General features: G+C 41.3%; 1 protein-coding gene across 3 annotated transcripts in view; it reads right to left on the bottom strand.

The window, feature by feature from the left end:
* Positions 1 to 22,627, bottom strand: part of LOC136749808 (myosin-10) — a 66,580-nt gene that overhangs the window by 30,970 nt on the left and 12,983 nt on the right. The window contains exons 4-7 of one of the 3 annotated variants that reach the window (XM_066704366.1): positions 5,914 to 5,941; positions 3,708 to 3,810; positions 2,808 to 2,840; positions 1,127 to 1,144 (exon numbers count right to left, since the gene is read on the bottom strand). In XM_066704366.1, coding sequence (XP_066560463.1) covers positions 1,127 to 1,144; positions 2,808 to 2,840; positions 3,708 to 3,810; positions 5,914 to 5,941 — 182 coding nt within the window. The remainder of the gene's footprint in view (positions 1 to 1,126; positions 1,145 to 2,807; positions 2,841 to 3,707; positions 3,811 to 5,913; positions 5,942 to 22,627) is intronic. The other 2 variants (XM_066704367.1, XM_066704368.1) reach the window with 2 other exon arrangements.

The following is a 22,627-nucleotide window of genomic DNA, read 5'->3' as shown; positions in this document are numbered from 1 at the left end:
TAAATAAAGTGGATGTCCAAGTGCGCAACTGGAAAAATACTTAGCCGGCAATGCTGCGGCATGGCTAGGGATGCAGTTCCTTCTACTGGATGTTCCTTTGTGGACATTTTAGACATTTGTGACCTTCCTCTTTTATGAATCTATTGATGTCTCTTAAACCTCTACTAATATTCATATGATATAGGGCAACATGGGCTGAGCCTTAAATCTGTCTTAATGGATGGGTGGAATGCAGAGTTTGTAACCATGACAGAGGACAAAAACAAACAAAACAACAACCATAAAGGCCACCCAGATTTTTTTTATTTTTTTTTTGTAAGTGTAAAAAGATTCACATTGTGAGAAATCCATCGCTGTCCTAAGAGTCTTTGCTCACTAAGGTTTGAAGACTGGTAGTCAGAATAAACCAAAACACCCCAATAAGCTGATCTACAGATACCTGCTTCACATCAGCTTCACTTCCCTCCATCCGCTGCTGGTTTTCCTGTCCAGCTCATGTCACACTCAAGCTATTTGGCATCTGCGATTGTGCGAGCCTCTGATTAAGACTTATTTGGCAGCTGTGCACCTCCCTGCATTTTTCTTGAGCGAGCTCACAAGCAGCTAAATTGGATGCAGAAATGTACTTCGTGTCCAACGGCATTCGGCTGGGTACAGTATTTCACACAATGGCTCAGAAAGGCAAGATTTATTTTGTTATCTTCCCATCCAGCAGTGGTCTAGCCCCCACGCCCACATACATTTTTATCAACAAAAATGTCACCTTGGCAAGGAAGGCCTAGAAAAATAAAGCTGCAATCCCTTCAAAATCAAAAAACGAGTTTTAAATAGGCAACTTTCTTTTTCATCTTTTCTTCTACAGTGCCAAATTTTAAAACAAATGTACTTGTCAACGTTTCTTTGGAAAAAGCAGAACCAGTATTAATTAGGTGAACAGCAAAATCATGCAGTGATTGTAACCAAGTGGGCATCCTAAAGGTATTAGGACATGAACAACTGAAGCTGCTATTGTGTCCTTCAGTGAGGGACAGACACAGAGAGACAATAGCATCCCCCTTTCTTCCGCCCATTTCGATTGGAGCTACTGATTAGGCACAACAGAAGGGAGGGACTACATGCTACTCACATACAACAGGGATCCACTCTGTAGTCAATGGGCAGATTGAAATGTTATAATGAAAATAAAAAAAGTGTTAATGGTCATGGTGACTACAAGACACTAGCAGACATTTCTCAAGATTACAATTCCAAACAAATATAAACAAAGCAAAACATGTCAGGTCGAATAGATACGACACAGGAGTAGTCTAGGTTATTGTTTGTATTAACTGTACAGCAGCTGCAATTGGAGTCATGTTGCAGCGTAACGCCATGTGTTCGCTCTTTGAATATGGTGGTTGTTGGGCCCGTGCAACCGAGCAAACAATCGAGGCGCACGCTTTTCTCTAGGTGTTGATCAGACGGCCGCCAGAAAAGCCAGCGACTTTTTCAGACAGAGCAGAGCCCCAGCTGTCAAGCAAAGCATGCACTTCTTACACAGAGAGGCTGCAATACAGGTATCCGTGAGCGACTGCTTTCATACAAAATACAAAAAACAGTTCTGAAGTTGGCAAAAAGGGCTGGAATTTAATTCAAGCTGAAACATTTCACCGCATCACCAGGCTCGTTAGAGTGTGTGGCGTTTAAATGCTCGAGAAGCAATTTTGATATCCAGTGACACCTTTCAATGCCGACTGCCAAAACACTGATTCACTGTAAGATGAGTTAGAGAAGAAGCCAAGAGTCGTGTGTCTGCGTTCAACTTCTTAGCTGGTCTGAATTGTGGGCCTTAATCGTTTCTTTTCATTACTAAACCAAGCTTCTGCTGGCATCTGTCTGCTGCAAAATGACCCCTTTGCACCTCAAAAACCACCCAGTTTAAATCCTGCGTCATGTTTTTCCATTCTTAAATACTTAGCAGGCATTCTGAACACCCAGGCAAATGTAGGAAATTACTACATGTGAGTCCTAGAATTACAGAAGACTAATAATAGCATTTACTTGCAAGAAAGCAAAATCACCTCTCTGTCAAATAAAAGACAGTTCTGTTCAGACTAGCGCCAATCATGTTTATTGCTCTCCTAGGCTAATTGGAAACCAGCTCTCGAACTTTAAACTATACATGCTAAAGCCAGATGCTATGTTTTGTGCAGAATGTATAATTACAGGATTATATAATAAGACTTTGCTAATGTCTGGCAAACCTACTTATTTTACATAATCACAAACATGAAATTGCCTGCAAACTTGGTTTCCTGTGCTTTTAAACCATTAAAATAGAAAAATACACAAGTAATCAGTCACAACTAGAGAATAGCACATTTTTCAGACATTTTAAATTGGCTAAATGTATATGCATACAAAAATACATATTTCTTTGTATTGTCAATGCTTGAAGTGAAAAGGCTCATAGTAGATTTACATAAACAAATAGTGGCATATAAATGCAATATGTATAATATTAAATAAATAAAACATGCACAAGTTTTAGACCCAAAGGCCTGAAAACAAATATTAGGGTCAACTGATCTAACTGCCTTGTAATTCTGTAGTTCTGTATTCATTACAATAGAACTACAAGTTTCACTACCTTTTAATGCAATGTCAGGGATTCAGTTATATTAGGTACTGTTCAGCCTAGCACAAACCCAACTGCATTGCATTGACCCAAGTGTATTTCTGAGCAGGTAAACAAAGGCAGGTATAATGACACTGGCATGCATTAAGTGAATATCCAACACTGAAAAACAAAAAGCAGAAACACTTGCCTGGAGTTTCACTGGTTTGGGCGATTCAGTCTGCTTGTTGTAAATAAACAAATGCAAATGTTAGACGTTGTGTGGTCACACAGTGCAAGCCGTAAGTCTCAGTCCTAGTGCTGTGCAGCAACATGCTCTCAGCTCAGCATCGCAGTTCATGGGATTGGAACCATATGCCTTCGTAGATTAAATTAAACTGCATAACTCAATCCCTCTCCTTAAAATTAACTGCGTCCGACATCAATTCACAGCACTGCTTAGTAAAGAAGTAACGGGCTGCTATTTATTGCAGTTCACTTCACACAGATATCGGACTAGCTATGACATTTATGGCTAAATTTTATTCTACAGACAAGGGTTAAAACAATATACTGCAGCTACAATTGCTTTTAAATACACCAATTGCTGTATGAGAATGGTGAGGAATAATCAAGTTATTTGACTGTAAGAATGGTATCGGTCAGTCAAAATCCCACACCACAGAACCAGGTAAACAAGATAAAGAAATTGATAAATCGGGGCCAGCTGTGTCATCACACATTTTTCCCCTGGTAGTTTAATTTTATCTTCTTGGGAATCCCAATTCCATGAAACACTGCAAGTGATTTATTCAATTAAATTAAAGCTCTGCATTTAAAATGACCAAACAAAACCCAAAAGGTTAATGTAGTAAAATGTTTCAAGGTTATCTTCTCATGGTGTAACATCTCTCAAGATCCTCTCATGGGCATGGAGAGCTCTTAAGGTGTAAAATTAAATCTCCCACTTTACAACATCAAAGAAATTAATTTTACACTAAAAACTGCTTCGTTAGAAAGCAACTTCTAAAAATGAGTATAAAGAAACGTGGCACCAGGAAGTCATCGACAGTGAAGGGTCTTTGAGACGCATCGAACAGGAAGTACTCACGGGAATGTTATGGTCCTTCCTGCCTTTATGGGAGGAAGCAACGTGAGCCAGGTACTGTATGACTTTTTTGGTGTTTTCCGTCTTACCAGCACCCGATTCACCTCTGAGAAAAAGAAGAAAACATTGGAAGGGAGGGGGACCGGACAGGGCAGCTGTGCTTTAAACAGTTGTCTTTTCCCCAGATTTAAAACAATCACAAGACAAATGCTTTATAGCACACAAAACAATGACACATCGCTGTACATGCAATGTGTGACTGGTACACTGCAGTCCGAAGCGCTTCGCTTTCATAAAAAGAAAAAGATAAATTGAAGAAAATGACCCACTTGTTTGTATAAACTGATCTCTTACACTTTGAATATCAACAGAGAGTTTGTATTTGTTAGTGTGGCATTTTAGTTTTTATACCAAGATTGTGGTTTGGCAGCTAGGCTAGGTTTTCCAGGGTCTGTGGAGTGACTTTTAAAACTGGATACATGTAGGGAAACACAAACAAGAAAATGTGCAGCGCTAAGAGAGTGAGAGTGACTGACTGTACGGTCTCGGAGTACTTTTTCTGTTATTCAGTGTTAAATTTAAACCTTTAAAAAACTAAAGTCTTACAGGACAACAACATTACAGTGGTGTTCATTCAGTGGTTGTCAATTACACTGGGATTCCCACTGCTAGCTCTTCAAGAACTTATCGAAACCCCAACGTACATGTCTGTGAAGAAAAAATAGTTTTATTCGAGCCAGCACACAAGGGCCCATGTTCACAACGTGTAAATACTGCAGAAGACGACACCTCTGAGCAGGAGATAGTCACAGAGTGCGTCAGTCTCTCCCTGTCGGTGTGCTAACGAACGAGTGTGACATTCCTCGGGTCTGCGGTCTGAAACCTCCCATCTGTAATGGCCTACTCTGAACCAGCAATAGTGGACCTCGAGCTTCTCGGCCAAGCCCTCGGACATGTAGCCTGTTTTAAGGATTCATATCTCCCTCAATTGAACTTCTAATCCGACAATACAGGAGACAAACGACAGCATCAGTATTCATTTGCAGGGTAAGGAAGCTCTCTTATACTGAAGAAGTTCTCTAACAGGAAAAACTGCCACGACTCTTTGAAAAGCGCAGCTTTGAGAATTGGCAGAGGTCTATTTTTAGTCAGAAACCAGTCCTCCCCGCTGCCGGCGCAAGAGAGCGGCGCTGCAAGATAAATACAGTGGGGTGATGATGCGTGGCATAAATGCATCAGCAATGCACCGTTTTCACAGATCCATTCCTGAGTCACCTTATCTGTAGGCCCTGTCAAGCAGACTCACATCAGCCTGCCAGGCGGACATTTCCTTTGCAACCCTCCCCGGCTGGGACAAAGCCAGGGATTGTGTACAAAAATGCTCGGCATGCATGGCTCTGCTTACTTTGACACGAGCATCTCAGGCATTTACATCTGTAGCCAGTTTGGGTAAAATTAAAAACACCTTTTAAGGCAAAGAGACATGTCTGGATTCAGTCACAATGAAAGAATGGCACATGTCACAAAATAATGTGGAGGGTGGAAATATATGTTTCTGCGGTTTGTTTTTAAATGTTATGCTTGGTCACATTCAGCCTCTCCTTTGATATTTACTATATAGATATAGATACATGTATACACATAGTTTTCTGATTCATTGCTCAAACATTTGGTGGGTGGGGCACACTACAGATTCACATCTGAAAATGCCAGCTTTACCCACTTTTTAAGCACTTATTTTGTCAGTTCTCAATCTAGCATCAACACGCTAAGTGCATCATAATAATCAACTGCGACTAATCAACTACTGTTCGTCTAACCACCTAGAGAGGGAATTCAAGGGCAAAACTTTGCTGCTAAACACTGCAAAAGAAATGGATCAATAAGGTCTTCGAAGACAAACTAGCTTGTGCAGTTCAGCTGTATTTGTTAAACACAGGCTGAACTGAAAACACGTTGGTAAGCAACCAAATTGGAAATGTTCTGACATCTCTATGTAAATGCTACACAAAATCAAAAAGGAGATTTTGTGAAGGCATACAAATAAAAAAATCATACAATAACCGATGTATTAAAGCACAAGGAAGAAAGACAATTAATTAATTATTGAATGCCTGGCCAATTAAATGGCAGATAAACCAACTAGTCCCCAGCAGATATACTGAACAAAATTGTTAGTCAGTTCACGCACGAGCATGAGATTACTCACGTGCAAAGAATTGATTGGTCCTCACGATCTGCAAGAGAGAAAAAAGCACTGTAAGCCTTTATCAAAAAAACAAGACACTTGAAGTTTCTGGGGGTCTTCTATTGTTCTGGAGATATTTTCTGTTTTTGAAGCTTTGTTAGCAATGGAAATTCTTACAGCAAATGGTGAGAATAAGAGTGAAATTATTATGGTAAATGGCCCCATACGGCATTTGAAATTCATGCCGACTTCTGCAAGTATCTTCTTGCCCATGATAAGACAAAGTTGTGTAGTATAGGTCTCACCTCTGAACACAATATACTTGTTTATCCTTGAACAGGGATTATTCTAATATGCACAACGTCAGACCTGCAACAGGTTAAATTTGATCTTTTAAATCAACAGAAATGTTCATTCTTGTATTCTTGCATTTTCAACAGATTTAAGGAACTTCAAGTTTGTCAATGTCTGATGTTTAAATGTATTAAAAAACAAACAAACAAACAAAAACAAATAATAATTCTAGGAGGTGCCTGAGACTTTCAAGATGCATCTTTCAACTTCTCAGAAAATCACAACGGCCACAGCTGCCTGGGAACAGGTCTCAAATCAAGACCTAAATCCCCTCTCTGCGGTTTATCAGAAACTGAGAGAAGATCTATCAGAAGATGCCCATCTTTACTGATCCAGAAGAGACTGAAGTGCTCTGTTAAAGGCAATGCAGGACCTCCTCGAGGAAAGAAAAGTGTTTAGTACAGAATTATTTTACTGGACATCTTGCCATTTCTCATTCATGCAGATCGATCCTATATAAAAGAGGAAAATTCAGCTATTCTAAATGCAAACCTCCACTTAAATGGCTTCAGAAGTAAGCATGTCCTCACAGACCCTGTATAGCTAAACTCTGGACTAGGCTGTGTTGGGTTGGGTTTTCCTGCCTGAAATCAAGCCATTCATTGGAAGGATCTGGTAAAGCAGAGAACAAGTCCGCTCCTCAAGACGAAGAGAAGCCCTATCTCGCCTCACCCAACCTGACCTCGGTTGCCTGGTGCCCAAAAAAAACCCATCTGAAAATACATCTGCACTCCAGTCAATTAAGACCAAAGCCAAACGCTCAATGATACTCCCACAGTGTCAGTGCCGCTGATGGATCGGGGGACTGCAATGCAGAGTCATTTATTTTTCCATTCAGGACCACAGGCACTCAAAGCATGGCACGGAGGCCTGAGATCGTGGCAACAAACGTTTTTTTCCTTTTTCGAGAACCAAGTGCATAAGCAGAATAATACGGTCGAGCAGTTTCTAAGTATGTATCTCACAGCAGAAAACACCGACTGACACAACACAGCTGGACCTGTCGGCGTAAGGCTGTGCAGTGTTTCGGACAGATAAACATGTCCAAACTGAGGAAAAGTCAAATTTGGATGTATTAGTATAGTAGATTGTATATAAATTACAACTGGTATAGTCACGTCTTTGGGATATGAATATGGTTTATTTGTAAGTGATTTTTTAATATACAGATCAGTGGATTGCACTTTGAGACAATTACTGGCAGATGAGATCAGGCACAAGCAATATGCAATTTCTGCTTCTTCAGCATCTGCTATATCATGGAAAGAGCTACGGTGTACATTACAGACACAGATGAAGTCTTGCACCATGACGGCAGACAGACATTAGCTTTCACAAATCAAAGCGTTCAAGTATTAAGCTTCATTAAGTGTTTCTATTATTGAAATTCTAGGGCAGGACTCTAAGTTTGAAAGATCAGTACAGCAGTGTAAAATGAGAGCAATTCTTCAGCAAGATTACAGCAACGGCCACGTACTGAATATGAAGGCGTGTATTTTAATAGATTTGTTTAATAGCAATGGGACCCAGAAAGGTGCTACACGGAGCACTACAGAAAGACCTGTATGAACTCCTCACTAACAGCGTACATTATGGCTCCTAATTATTTAACACCTTCAGGGCATCTCTGCATTTCTGAGACACACTCCCCTCTGTAGTTGTGCAGCTCAGCAGCGCCAGTGCTTTCCTACCACAATACCGGTCTGTCATAGTTGGCATGGCTGACTGAACGGATACAATGCTTTGCTGCCGTCAGACAGTCGCTGCGAAGGGAATGGTCTCGCAGCACTCAAGTCTGGGACGGAGGAGGTTGGCGGCAAGAATAATAGTGCCGCGGATGGACCACCAACACAGACATTAACGGCCCACCTGCTTCTTTGAAGACTGAAATCCTTTGAATGTTCCACATTTTACAGTAATTCAGTGATGGAAGCCTTAGTCACTCGGTGGCAGAACTAACAATGGTCCTGGTAATGGATTGTGGTCTGAGGTTCCTCTCATGGACAGTTAAAACACACTGCCTTGCCTGTCGCAGTTACACACAAGGCAAGGAGACAGAACCCTTTTGATCTGGCCACACACAGCCACAACCTCTGTCTACAGGGCAAACCTAGCCCGCACAGTGACACTCGATGATGGTAAAACGGCTCCTGCAACCTTGCCAATGAACTGTGTGTATATGTATGTGTGAGTGTGTGGGTGTGCGTGTGTGTATGGGTGTGTGTGTGTGTGTGTGTGTGTGTGTGTGTGTGTGTGTGTGTGTGTGTGCGTGTGTGTGGGTGTGCGTGTGTGTGGGTGTGCGTGTGTGTGGGTGTGCATAAATCCGATTCAATAACTACTGTGACTGCATTGGTATGACTTGTCACAAAGGAACCAAAAAAGTTTGTAGGAGACATGTAACAGTTAAACTCCATGTCTCCATGTGACTATTCATTTTTTCTTCATTTAAAAAAAAAAAAAAAGCAAATGAGATCATTCACACACCCCCCCCTTTCAAGCCATAAAAGTTGGCATTTACAACCAACCACTATAATCCAACCACCAGTCTGAGATTACTTAATTTATTTTCAGTTGATTCGCACAACCCTCAGGAGACTCAACGATAGCTGGACCAACGCTACCTGCAGAGGAGGGGGAGCAATGAGATCAAGAGCGAGGTCATGGGAAACATCATCCACACCGCGAGAAGAGCACAGCACAAACTATCGAGGGCTACTGCACCATTCGAGATAAGATGGAGCGCAAGTTCTGTCCTGATATTGGCTCAAGAAATAAACAGAAGTGTCCTCCCTTGCGGAGACTACATTTGAAAGAAGTGTCCGTAACAATGTGCTTTTCGTGGCGGGTACTCAGACTTGAGCAGCTGTGGACTTTAGTCCCCAATAAATCTGCATCAGAAGGCACTTTAAAAACACTGACTTTCTCCTGCAGCACAACAAACAGTAGGAGTTGCTGTAGGATAATGCCCCCAAAAAAGCAACAACTTATCGAAGCAGGACTAAACACAAAAAGCGAGGTGAGATGGTAACAAATCTTGCTTCTAATGTTTCCATGTGCACGACCCATTGACACATGATGTCATTGCTGATGGTATGCAAGGGTATTTTAAAATGATGAATAAGTTGGTACTGAAAAAAAAAAAACATGTTGAGCCAGAAAAAAGAAAAAGAATCAATAGAAAATGTATAAGCACAGCATTTCTGGGAGCAGTTGTAAGAAAAACCAGCCGAGCCGCCATGCTGTGAGAAACATGGACTTATAGCACCTAGTTCTCCCCAAGGCACCATGAAATACCTTCCAAAGCACGTAATGCAGCTCGCCAAAATAAATCTTTATTACTCTCCATCTTTCAGGCAGTCATTTAAAATAAAAAAAATCCACAGTTAAAACACTGCAGAAAATAATATCCATGCACAGCGTTTGAGCTTTTACAGGGGAAAAGTGATGGATTTCATGTCTTTATCACCGTTTCATCCACAAGTTCAGATGACTCCACACAGAAACATTTTAGAAAGCAAACATTTTACAAAAGTACAGCGTCTGCCACTTGAAAATCGTTAAACAGCGGCAGATCCCCACAAAGAAGCTATTAAGGTCGTGTCAGTTCTGATAAAGCCAAACACAAAAACTGAGGTAATGTTTCTTGTTTCTACTTGGTACAAGAGACTGATGGCCCTAACGGATGATTCTGCAGATTCTCAGACGTTGATAAAATCCCCTTTTCCCTGCGAACAGCTTAACAGAAAACCCCACAAGACAGACACCAATAACTTGGCGATTTCCTATTAGCTGCCATCTCATCTACAAGAGAAGTATCTGTTGGGCTCTTTGGTACTTACCAGAGCCATGCAAAGCATTTATTTTATCAGAAATGGATAAAAGGCCACAGCAGGTAGAGCATTTAACGGTCTGGAAGTCCGATGCTCAAATTAGTTAGCACAACATCTTTCTGTCTAATAGCATTTTGACACCTGTGAGCTATTTATAGTGAAGTACATAATGCAGTAAACATTATGGTAAGTTAAAACATGGTTAGGTCATCAAGTGCTAAAGCATTCATTTTATAAATGTATTTTTAAGCTGAATACTTTTTGAACATGTCTGTGTAAAGAACAAATGTTTTCCAAAGACGTTTGCAGTGATGGGCTTTGTTCTTCCTAAAACGGTTGGTATAGTTTTGACTTTCACTTTAACACAAAGGCCTAGAATGTACAGTAGTCAAATAGCCGCCGACTCTGACGTCTGGCTCACTCTTTCCCGCCAAAGGACAGCTGTCCTCACTGCTGGACCTCCGTATGTTTGATCAGAAGATAAAGAGCTTACGTGGGTTTAATAAGCTGCCAGATTCAGGATATGACCTCAGCCTCGCGTGAATTTTGATTCCCCTCAAAAGGATTGTGTAGAAAAAAACGAAATGCTTATAACCGAGTTGTAATGCACCGTCCACAATGCCCAGCTTTATGGTTATATTTGTTTGGTTATGGTTAAACGTGGTAATGGATATTTTACGGTTATTGTAATAAAGCAGTTATTGTTTCTTGCACAGGATACAAACTATAATTTCAACTTCAGCATTCAGGCTTTTCCTATACTTAAGTTAGTCAAACATTTTTTCTTTTCTAACCAGTTCAAAAATGCTGCAAATGGCATTTTCTCTGGAGGCCCACTTCATTCCTTTCCTATTCACATGGATTTGGTGAAAAAACAAAACAAAGAAATGCTAAAATGCTACAACAATAATGATATACCAGTTGTTGCTGGCACACATCCACTGAACTGGAGCCAGACTAGTAAACATTAAGAACCACAGAAGTCAGAGTCCATTTTTATTCCTAGCTCGAAAAGGCCGTTGTTTGAGTTTCGAATGCCTCCCGGTCGCAGCCGAATCAGCCAGGGTTGTGTTTGTTTTGGCTCAGGTGTTTGCTACATCCTCAAGATTTTCCCAGACCTTGGAGATATCTCTGCCCACAGTGATGGTGGGGGAGAAGCACATATTAACCCATTTCCAAGAATCTTCCGTAGACAATTATCAAATTAACAAAATCAGCTGTATTTGTAAGACTTAGAACTCCCCTTTAAAGGAATATAAGTTATCAGCCTTCTTTTATCAAGAACAAGATGGGTATCCAAGGAGACACATCTCTATCGGGTGTAAGATGCAGGAATATTGTTCCTTTTACTTGATCCCACGCAATAAAAATGCCAAAGGTTTAATGATCAAATGTAAATTAAATCTCTTTATGTAGAGGGACCCAATACAAGCCATTAAATGCACCACTGTACTGAGAGAAAAGACACAGCAAAGTCCTAAATCTCTGCATCCATCACCCTATTTTTGCCACAAAGAACATTCCACTACTCTAGATCCCTACAAAATACATTTTACAACCATTTTATTTTGCATCAACATATTTAGATTAGTTTGATTCTTATTAATTTTAAAAATAATAATAATAAATCATTAAAAAAGCCCACATTATGAATAAGCAAATCTGAACAAGAAGACAAGCAGTGAAATGGATGTCCTCGGGCCCTGGACTGTATTTGTAATGCTGACCAAGTTCCTGTTTTCCCGTGAAGGGTTAAGGAGCTCTACGTTCAGTGAAGCAGCTGGACCATTCATCAACGGCGCTGACGGGAAAGGACAGCAGTGCCGCCACATTTCCCCAGCGCTCACTCGGCCTGCTCGGCCAGACGCAGGCTGCGCTCGGCCTCCGAAGCATCTCCTCTGACATTCCAGGGAATGACTTCATTTCCTGTGTAGCCGCGCGGGCCGGGCCTCCTGTACCGCAGCACCGAGGCCGCGTCAGAGGCAGCACAGACCTCGCTGCTTTTCTATCCCCCTGCCCCCCACAACTGTAAAAACACATCAGATGTCTCTGGCAAATAAAGTATGTGGTTCTTATCTTTCTGCTTTGTTAGGAATCCATCCAACTCACATTCTTGAGAACAGCATCCTTGTTTCCCGTTAGATACCTTTTAAATTCTCAGATTTGCTGCATTTAATTAAACGACAGGATCAAAAATTTGATATCGTATTGTGAGCATCTGATCACATTACTTTTGAGCGTGTGTTGAGGTGACCGTCCAATATTGAAGCTGTGCAGCATTTCATCTGCTGCTCTGGAGAGGAAAACTGTCTCTATAAAATGTGTAGGGAATAAAATAAAATAAACTGCCTTCCAACAAAAATCCAATACAAACAAACTTATTTGCTACGTCCAACTTTCTTGCACAATCCTTGCACAAAGAAAATCCTTAGTGGTACGTATTAAACAAAATAGCCTATATTATTAACACACAACAAAAAAAAGTACAGAAACCTCACGGAGATATTAAGATGGATGAAAGATCATACTATTGTTTTGGGTCATACTTGGCTAAACCAGACAAGTTCTGTAATTTCTGGTTGGCCAGCCAGTTCTTTGATGAACAACAGATTTATAAATCGTTTGATGAAATACTGGTCTTTGCAAGACAAACCGGGAATAATAAAATATATTTTGCAAACGTTTTTCAGAACTAAATGTCCCAAATGTGAGCCAAGGATTACTGCAGGTTTGATCGATGCAAGGCACTTCAAACAACAACAGGACAACAAATCTATAATAACTAAAGCCATAGGGTATCATCCCATACAATATTAACACGCAAAGACCGAGACTTTTGTGTATGTCCTTTCAAATGATTTACTTCACAAAACAAATGCCAACAACAACAAAAAACAAAGTAAATCTTGCACTTTGTCAGAGCCCAGCCATGGGGCAGTTGTGAGTCCATTATTCACAGTGAAGACAGGACCACACCAAATAAGGTGTTGAGGTTCAGGGGCTGTGTGTGGACCAGGCAGAAGAATGGCGAGAGAGACGCGTCCTGCCTCTGTACACTGGGCTCATTGTGAGCTGTGAGTGAACTGGGATTGTGCCAGCCTCCCCCGTTAACAACTAATGCCCGCTTTAAGAAAATGCAATGGAGTGAGAATATTAATTTCAAACTCTAAAAATCACCCTTAGATGCTTCTGTTGTTAAAATTGCTCACATAGTGGAAACAAATGTCAGGTGGATTGATTGCCACACTCCCATAAGTCAACCCAATAAAGTAACAATTTCCCACTTTTCTGGACAAAATAACTCCATACTTAAGTAGTACTAAATAAGAGTCAAATCCCCAGTTTTTAAGGAAACGCAATGAGATGTGTATGAGTTGCATGAAGCAAAGTAAAGCAATAAAGGATAAAAATACCTGGTGCGTTCACTAATGGGACCAGTTAAAACAAGATCAAAAACAATAAAGAGAAGCCAAGTCTGTTTCACTGGTTTCAAACACAAGATGGGATTTTACACTCTACTGTATTTAATGCTCTCTGAAGCCATTCCCCCCCACAACCCAGTGTGTATTGTGTGTACTACAGAATGCCACTTTCCTAAAGCCACTTGAGAGTGAAGAGCAGGAAGCAGATCTGGATATTGTCACTGGAAACACTGCCTCGCTTCCCCCTCGCTTAGACAGGTGGTCTGCGTTATTTCCCCAGGTCTCTTCCCCATAAACAGAGCACTGTAAATGCACTGCAAACACTTGAGATAATGGAGCTGAATTCAGATTTCATTATGATTTATTCATGAGAGAGAGAGAAAAAAAAAATCTGCCATGGTCGTTTTACCGGCCTTGTTTGCTGAACACACACAAAAAAGTTTACCATTTCAGTTTTGTACACATTTACTTTATTTCCCCACTTAAGGCATCTTTTCAAAAACTGCATGGTTATCACATGGCATATCACATGGCACACATTCAAGATTTCCATTTTATTTTTATGAAACAAACAGACCTCAGAACCGGCAGCATAAAAACAACACAACACATCTCAAAGTGCGAAAAGCGTCACTTCAAAACTGAGATTCAAGTCACACAGAACCCCCACCCTCCCCAACTCTGACCCGCGTGAAAATAAATGTCTGAATAAAACTCCAGCAGCCTCTAGTGACCCCCCCACCTCCCCGGCAGGCCCTGCTGTCAGGGCTTTTGTTCACGTTCCTGGCTGTCTTGCTCTGTGGGGGGTTTTCTTGACTGCTAATCATTTAGCCTATCCCCCAGACAGATTACGGCTGTAACCGCTTTCATTCCTCAAATTCCAGACCACGACGATGGAAGCCACTGACATTACCCCTGCACCCCACCCCACACACACCCCACACCCCCACACACACCCCACCCCCCCCCTCTTCTCATTATTTAGTTGCCCCACAGCCACCCCTCTCCCTCACAAATCTCACCCAAACTCTGCGTTGACCATGTATGGAAGTCTTTGGCTCTTGGCACCCCACCTCTCTCACCTCCGTCCAAATTCAACAGAGGGAGAGAAAAAAAATTCTCACACTGAGAAAGACCAGATCATTACAAATGTGTAGGACAGAAATGTGAACCAAAACCATCTTTTTTTTTTTTTTCAAGATGAAGATTAAAAATGTGCCAGATTTTGTCTGCCTGTTTTTATCATCATTTGGCAGTTCTGGGAGACCTATTAACAACTTTATCCCGATACATTGTCCACCCAAAAAAATATCCATGAGCACCAAACACATATTCCCAGCCTGCTCTAGAAGAATCTCTCTGCTCCTGCGGGCCCCCAGAGACACTACACTTCTCCTCTCGGCCGTCTTTCCCCTGGTGTTCAGCCGTCACCATCCATCACTGTGGCTCATTACAGCATTAAAAAGGTTGAGCTTATTTACTAATACCACGCTCCTAAATTGCCGCTGTGCAGTCCTTGAAGGCCTGGACCGATTCCAGCGGGCACTTAGCTGATTATAACAAACATCTGAAGTGATGCTTTTCCCTGCTCCATCTCCGAGACATCTGGGATTTCTCACGGTCATCGTTTAAAAACAGACCAGAACCAATCTATCCATTACCAACTCGGGCCTGTCTCGCGGATAACGCCTGCGCCATAGGAAGTGATAAATATTGTGGCCTTGCCTGATGTTTCCATACCTGGTATCTACTACTTCTGCTACCACTACATCTACAATTATCACTACTACTGCTAATAATAATAATAATAATATTATTATTATTATTTGTATTATTATTATTATTATTATTATTAATAATAATAATAATAATATTATTATTATTATTATTATTATTATTATTATTATTATTAATACAAATAATGAGAACAGAGACAGAAAAGAGAGGTCAAGTAATTCAGATACTACAATGTCAGACTGATCAAGTTGTCTAGATAAGTCACAGACATTTTCAAAAGCGCCAAAATATTAATTTTCGATCTTTAAAAAACAAAACAACCTCTCCAAGACACTGAAATGACTAAAACTCCTTAAAAACAAACAGGCATGAATCTCTTCTATAAATCCAGTATAGATTCACATGTCTGGGTGCAACTGCAATTCTACATGTTAATATCAGGAGCCGACTATATCTTTTATACTCAGCTCTGTCCTGACACAGTCATAATGTCTACACAGATTACTTCCATGTACGCCAGAAGAACTCGAACCCGGGCCAGTTGTTACTCCATGTTAACATGTTTTTTTGAACGATGGACGAGAAACCTTCTGGCAGATGTATAAAAACCCAACCAGGGGACGCTGTTGTACTTTCACTCAAATCTATAATTTGCATTTCCTGGCTCAACGACTGTCAGACTCAAGCCCATTTTGGTAACGCAACACAATGGTCAATAATTCAACTGCTGAGAGACAATACAGATGAAACGTTTGCGTGAAAAGAAAACTCACATACATTGCTCAGTTAAAAAAAAAAAAAATTGCTACAAAAATGAAATATCATGCCAATGAACAGCTCACATTTTAGATCAAAAGCAGAAACAGCTGCATGACCACAGCATACAGTAATGCTGTAGTGGTGTTTGGTTGACGAGAGGTTTCATTAAGTCAAGCATTGCCCCAATCGGCCGTATGCGTAATCCAAAGGCACAGAGTTCAAACAGCCACCTGGTCATGCCCACATGAAAGATGACTGTCCGACGGAGCCTGGGCCCACGTTCAGAATTGATTAGTCATGTCGGTGAAGGGAGAGGTTGACCAAGATGTGTGCTTTGAACAACGAGAGAACAGAAAGCAATAAAGATCTCACATTCCCAGCGTAACCCCATCATGTCCAAGGGAAGCTCCAGCATGCAAAAGAGTAGCCACTGCAAAGCCTAACGCATTCATTAACTGTTTTTGTGATGACTGGCACATTCACTACTGCGCTGATGCAGGGGAGAGAAGGTCCTTTAGATGCCATTACCATCCCACTGCAGAACCCGCTGGTATTTTACTGGACTGTCTGGTATTTTTATGTACTTTCACCCCCTGTCCGTTTTGTTTTGGAAGATCTCTGGTAATTCTAAGCATTCTAATGTACTAGACATGTTCTTAAAAATGAATATAAAATGTTGTGCTTGAATGAATTTTATAGCTAAACTTAAATACCAAGATTGCACCTTCCATGTCCATTTGTAGAAGTTTAAGGTAAGACAATTTACCATCTCTGTGTGCATATATGTGTGTAGCCTATTAATTAATGGGGGGGCTCTGGTATTTTCATATCTCAAAGGTGGCAACCCACTGCGGAACCTGACCGAACATGAGCAAACCCACCAGGGGAGTGTACTGTTCAAGCACGGGCTGTAAAGACAGTTTAGGTCACATTTATTCTTATGAATGTACTGTATATGCAACATGTTTGTTTTATTCTTCTGTACAGGAGAACACAAGTGTAATGTATTTTGTTTTTTCTTTCACACCTGAGCTTATCAACTTTCTGCACTTTCCCATCAAAGATTTCTGTAATTTCTTGCAGCCAACACACTGACTAATTAACTGGAAAAAAGGCACCAAATTCTTGTTATATAGAATTAGGATTATTATTTTGTCTTTCAACCCTGGCAACACAACAAATTACAGAAAAACATTTAGGGAAAGGGGAAAAAAAAGTGCCATGTGTTTCCCATTGGTTTAAATTTATTTGACAAGCAAGGTGGGGGAAAGGATTTGTACGTCCCTAGAGAGACTGAAGCCGACTGTAAAGGTTACATCGAGAACTATATTTCACCATTTTAAAGATATTTCATTTTGAAGAATTGCATTATCGATCTTGAATGTCTAAATTATTAAACTGAAAGAATCTGCGGATGTTTTCTGAAGCTGTGCAGCAGAGCTCCCAGTCCACACAGACATGGAGTCCCACTGAGAGCAGGCAGCATCAGCACGGGCTGCCTGACCTTCAGCTCCTTGCGGCAGCATTTAGGTCAGCCGAAGAGGAAGCATACAAGTAAACACAGCCGCTCCATGTGTCACAACTCAAGACCCGCACTCTCGCTCAGTCAGTTAACAGGATAAATGTCTTTTTCTTCAGCAAAAGTAAAAACATCCATCAAATATACCCTCTTCCAAAGACTTTGACAAATTCTTATACCATCATACATCAGAGCGAGCAAGAATTATTTTGTTCTCCAGTTTTCTGGGGAAACATCAAATAACAGTCGTATTTTTCCAGCGTGTGCACGTCTGGGAATGCTTTTCTTACTCTGTTAACTGGCAAGACACTTGCAGATCAAATTGGAAAAATCTGTGAATAAAAATGTTTTACCTCTTGCATGTATAGACAATTACGACAATATGTTCAACAGAAGGTTTTGGTAGAAAAAAATATATATGGAGCTTATACAAACCCTTTGAAATATATCAGGGCTGTTTCTATAGTATATTATCAGTAATCTAACTGTACTCACTATATTGTACCTTCAGCTGGGATGAAAGCCTGGATTTGCTTCAAAGAATGTCTTTATGAAACCCATTACAGCTCATTACAGACTTCATTGATACCAGGTGTTTATTATTTTTTTTAAATCCAAACCCTGCCCCCTGTGGACCTCCTGCCTGGGCCAAGCTGGGAAGTGATAGGAAATGCAATGAAACATTGTGTTCCCAATTATCCCATCAATACTCATCAGATCCCGCAGAAAAATCCCTCACTGATTATGATGTCGGAATAATTCAATTACTCTAAAACTCACATAGACTTGTGTATTTGCTGCAAACGCAAGAATAGTATCCATACAACTAACTACTAACTAATATACCGCTGGTGAGTGGACTGTTGTAGTGAAATGGTTTGGGACTGATATAACGAGCCAATTTTTGCTTGATGTGTTCTGAGAAATAGCGGGCGCAACCATTTTTCATCCCCCCCCTGCCCCAATCAGAAACGACTGCCAGAGCTTCAAGTTTCCTCCTACAGCCAGATACAAGCGCAGCTCATAGGTCACTGTTTGAAACAAATGAGCTGGATGGGTCCCTTGTCCTGACACTTCAGTTGAAAGCCTCCAGAGAGACCCTTTTCTCCTGAAGCCGATTGTAAAGCCCTGCAGTCTCCTCAGAGGACGGCCGGGCACCAAGAGCTCGCTGCAGTGGATGTAAATACATACTAAAGCTGCTCTCAAAGCCTCTGCAAACAGATGGTTTAGTTTAAAAGAACATTAGCATTTCCTGGCTACATGTTCCAGAAATGTTAAAATTAGACCGTTGTACCTCATTGGATATCGTCAACGGCCAACGAGATACATTGTGGAAAGAATTTGGCAATACAATAAATCGCAGCTGGGATGTGTTTAGTTAAGGAGGCCATGAGCAAATCTTTCTTTACATTGATGGAGAAACAGCCACCAAAACGAAAGGCAAAAGGAGGTGCAATGTTAAGCATCTCAAAAAGGTAAACTCTGTGACATTCCTACACGTAACTGTAGCCTCAAACAGCCCCGGCAAGAGGAGGACCAATTTATCAGGACCGACACTTCAGGAAATGCATCATAATTGAGAACATTTCCTGTTGTGGTATCTTTTAACATGATGTAATTATCATCGTTATCATTGATGGCATTAACTCAAGCTGATCGAAATACGCAGACAATCCCAAATGATCTAGCATGATCTAACACACACACACAAACTTATATAGCAGGAACGACAAAGAACAGATTAATAGATTACATCATTAGATGGGTCTATGTGAATAGTTTGCCCTAGGCAGTCCGAGCCCTTTTTAAGGACCTAGGCTGAGGAACACTATGTCTCTTGGTGGTGTTCACCTGGATTCCTAAGAGACAGGGTTGTATAGTGCTGGTCACCTGGTTAAAGATGGGCCAGGCTCGTTTAGCAGTGTTAAGAGCCTAGGTAACTATATCCAACTGGCTCACACTGCAGCCTTGCAGACTATGTGTGACTAATAAAAACATTTACAGATGGATAGCAATCCAACCCCTCCCCCCCACCCACCCACCCAGACCTAACTGGATAAAAGCCCAGCGCCAGACATCTTCTTTCTAGGAGGCTTAGTGTTTCCTATCAAGGATTCCAGCATTGCAGAGGATAGTTCCCAGTTAAAGAGATTACTAATAGGTCTTGTTAGTGTTCATCTGCCCGCCACGCTGTTACCGTCACAGCACCGCAGGCGCTCTCTGCTCGCCACGGAGCGAAATGCTAAGCGGGTGTCTATCGCCACAAGGTATTTTAAGACGCTTAATTTAGTTAGCAAGTTCTCACCGTTTCAGGGCTGCTTCACGCTGCCCCACAACGCACGGTCAGGCCACAAGAACTTCTGCCACTTTATGCTGAATTTTGTATCGTCTTCTATAATGTGTTACATCATTCTGTATGATGTAACTTCTGGCACTTTGTTGGTTCTTATAGTTCCTCACTGACAGGATGGGAACAACTGTCCACTGTCCAACTGACCAAAATTGGCCACATTCACAGAAATCTCAGATCCTTCTTCTCAGACATGGATGACTGAAACATTTTATCAGAATACATTAAACACTAACTCTTATCTCCCAAAATTGTTCCAAAACTCATTAAAAGCCAACTGGAGGGACCACAGTAATATTGTGGTAAGTGGCTGATGCATGGAACAGATGCTGCATTGCTTTCAAATGCTTTGCCATTGCCCATGAAACAAACTCCGCCCAGTACAACCGCCTGTTAAAATATATTAAAACAATCAGTGGCTTTGGTAAAGCAAGCGTATATTCTTGCCAACACTATTCTATTGTCGTTTCGTCTTTTATCTTTGCAGTTTAAGTGTTTGACCCTTAGATGACAGATCCCAAAGAATGTCACCGTCTTCGCTTTTAATGATCTTGCTACATGAGAAAGACAGTCAAGACCGAGGAGAAGAAAAATTATTTTGTCCTGCACAATCCCCCAGCTGCATGCCAGAACTTAAGTTTAGTGCATGGGTGTCAGAGGGCAAGAAACTGCCCCTAATCCAGACCTCTTCCCCACACAGCATGGGACTGAGGAAGAGCCCTACACAGAGAAAGCTTTTACCACTGGACTGCCGTTTGTCTGGCCATACTCCCATCAACCATGACTTCCAACACCTGTCTTGTCCCTCACTGTGCAATAACTCTGTAGGAACTCTGTGTGGAAAAATACAAGAGCACTCTTTAGCAGGGCCCCAGCTCTCACTGCCGACTGAGCTACAGCCCCCTCAGCAGCAGCACAAAGCCAGCATTGTACTGCACAATGCAGGTCACCATTTATGTCTCTTACAGATCTCGAGTGGAGGAGCGGATTCCCAGTCGGACTGTTTAGTGCTGGAATATTTAAGAGCTCGGTGTCTGAGGAGCCAACGGGGAGAACTCAACTCACTCGAGCAAAAACTTTTCAAGGATCTCATGCAACTTTGCTCGTTGCATTTTGTTGGAACAATAAACACGCTCACAAAAAATCTAAATGGAAAAGAAAGAAATACAAAACAACTGTAGTAAATAACATCAGGGGTCACTTCATTGATGGTTTGCATACAGCATGGCCCAGGGATAACTTGTTAAACCTTCACAGCATTTTTCTGGACACACTGAACAAGAAGGACCTGACAAAAGTTGTTTCAGTAAACAAACTCCAAAAGGCTCAGTAAAAAGAAAACGCTTACAGGAAACGCCAACAAAAAAACCTCCCTTTGTTTGTGTTCAATCAAAGCTTGAAAACATAAGATGTGCCATTGGAAACCATGCTGTGATGCTCAAGAAGCGACAGTGGGCAGTGAAGCAGTTCTGCCAACTCTGTCAACCAATGGAAGACGATGGTTTCTAATACTTCAACAACAACAACTAAATAAGACCAAATAGCCAAGAATAGGGTTTTGTTTTAAATTTTCGAACACGTATCAGGGTTAGGTGTGTGATATATTGACAATATATTGACATTGTTAACTCAACATGGGACTGGTGCTAGAACCCCTGCAAGTGAGCAGTATGAATGGAGCCTTCAAAGAAGCTAAGCTGGAGAAAGATCTTGGTTCATCGTTGATGCAGCACTTTCTCTCGGCTGACTGCCCTATAAGGCATGACAGACTGAAATTGCCCCATTGATGTCCCACTGACACATCCATGACCATGCGAGAAAAAGTTCTGCTCTGCCGGCTATATACTGTGGGTGACTAAGGAGCCACATGCCGTGATCTCATGGGCCAAAGATTACCTCATTCATCAGAGCCCTACCCCCCAGTTTTGCCCCTCCTAAACTGTGTGACAGATTCGACTTAGCAAGACACTGAGTCAAGAAAAATGCATGTGCTGACCAGAACAAGGGAAGACAAGATCTTCTGTAAACATCTATAATTGTCAGCCACCAATGAGTGGAAAATATGATGCAACTGCTGCTCACAAATATCCAGCCTAAATCAGGGGTATTATTCACTACAAGCTAGTGTGTTGCTGTTATAAATATAAAAGTTGCCAGTGAACAATCTTCTGCCTTGTAACTGATCAGCAAGCGGGTTGTTTACTTTGCTACCACAGGCATTGCTTTGCTCACAGAGTAAATATCTGCAAAGTGATTAAGCGTATTATTTTTACCTCACGGTGCAGAACTCTCGCTAGATTCGGCTTCTGCCCAACATATGAATACAAGCGGGCCGGTTCCTGCCATAAATACACCAGGCCAGGAACTGAACGACCACAATCAGAGGCCTTGAAGTTTCCTCTGTTAATGCGACTCCGTGTTTCCAAGCAGGGGACAGAAAGAAACATTTGCTTCCTGTAGGAACATCTGTGCAGCAAGCACCCCAAAAAAACTAAAAACATGAGGACAGCTGTAAACAATAGTTAGGGGAGAGCTCTAACTCACAGAGTGTCCACAAAGCCACCCCCCTACTAGTCAGTCTTTATAGAGAGGAATTAAACAAATGAAAATCAATACATGGCAGATCTACTTTGTTCATGATCACAGCTGGCTGCAGCCATAGGGCACAATAAATAGTTAAGACAGTTGATTCTGTCTGGGTTTGTGGCACAGATATCAACACTGGATTTTCACAACTATTTAAATTTAATTTAAGATTCCTAAA

Source organism: Amia ocellicauda, chromosome 5, assembly GCF_036373705.1.
Source record: "Amia ocellicauda isolate fAmiCal2 chromosome 5, fAmiCal2.hap1, whole genome shotgun sequence".
NCBI lineage: Eukaryota > Metazoa > Chordata > Actinopteri > Amiiformes > Amiidae > Amia > Amia ocellicauda.
This window is presented reverse-complemented; position numbering and strand designations above follow the sequence as displayed.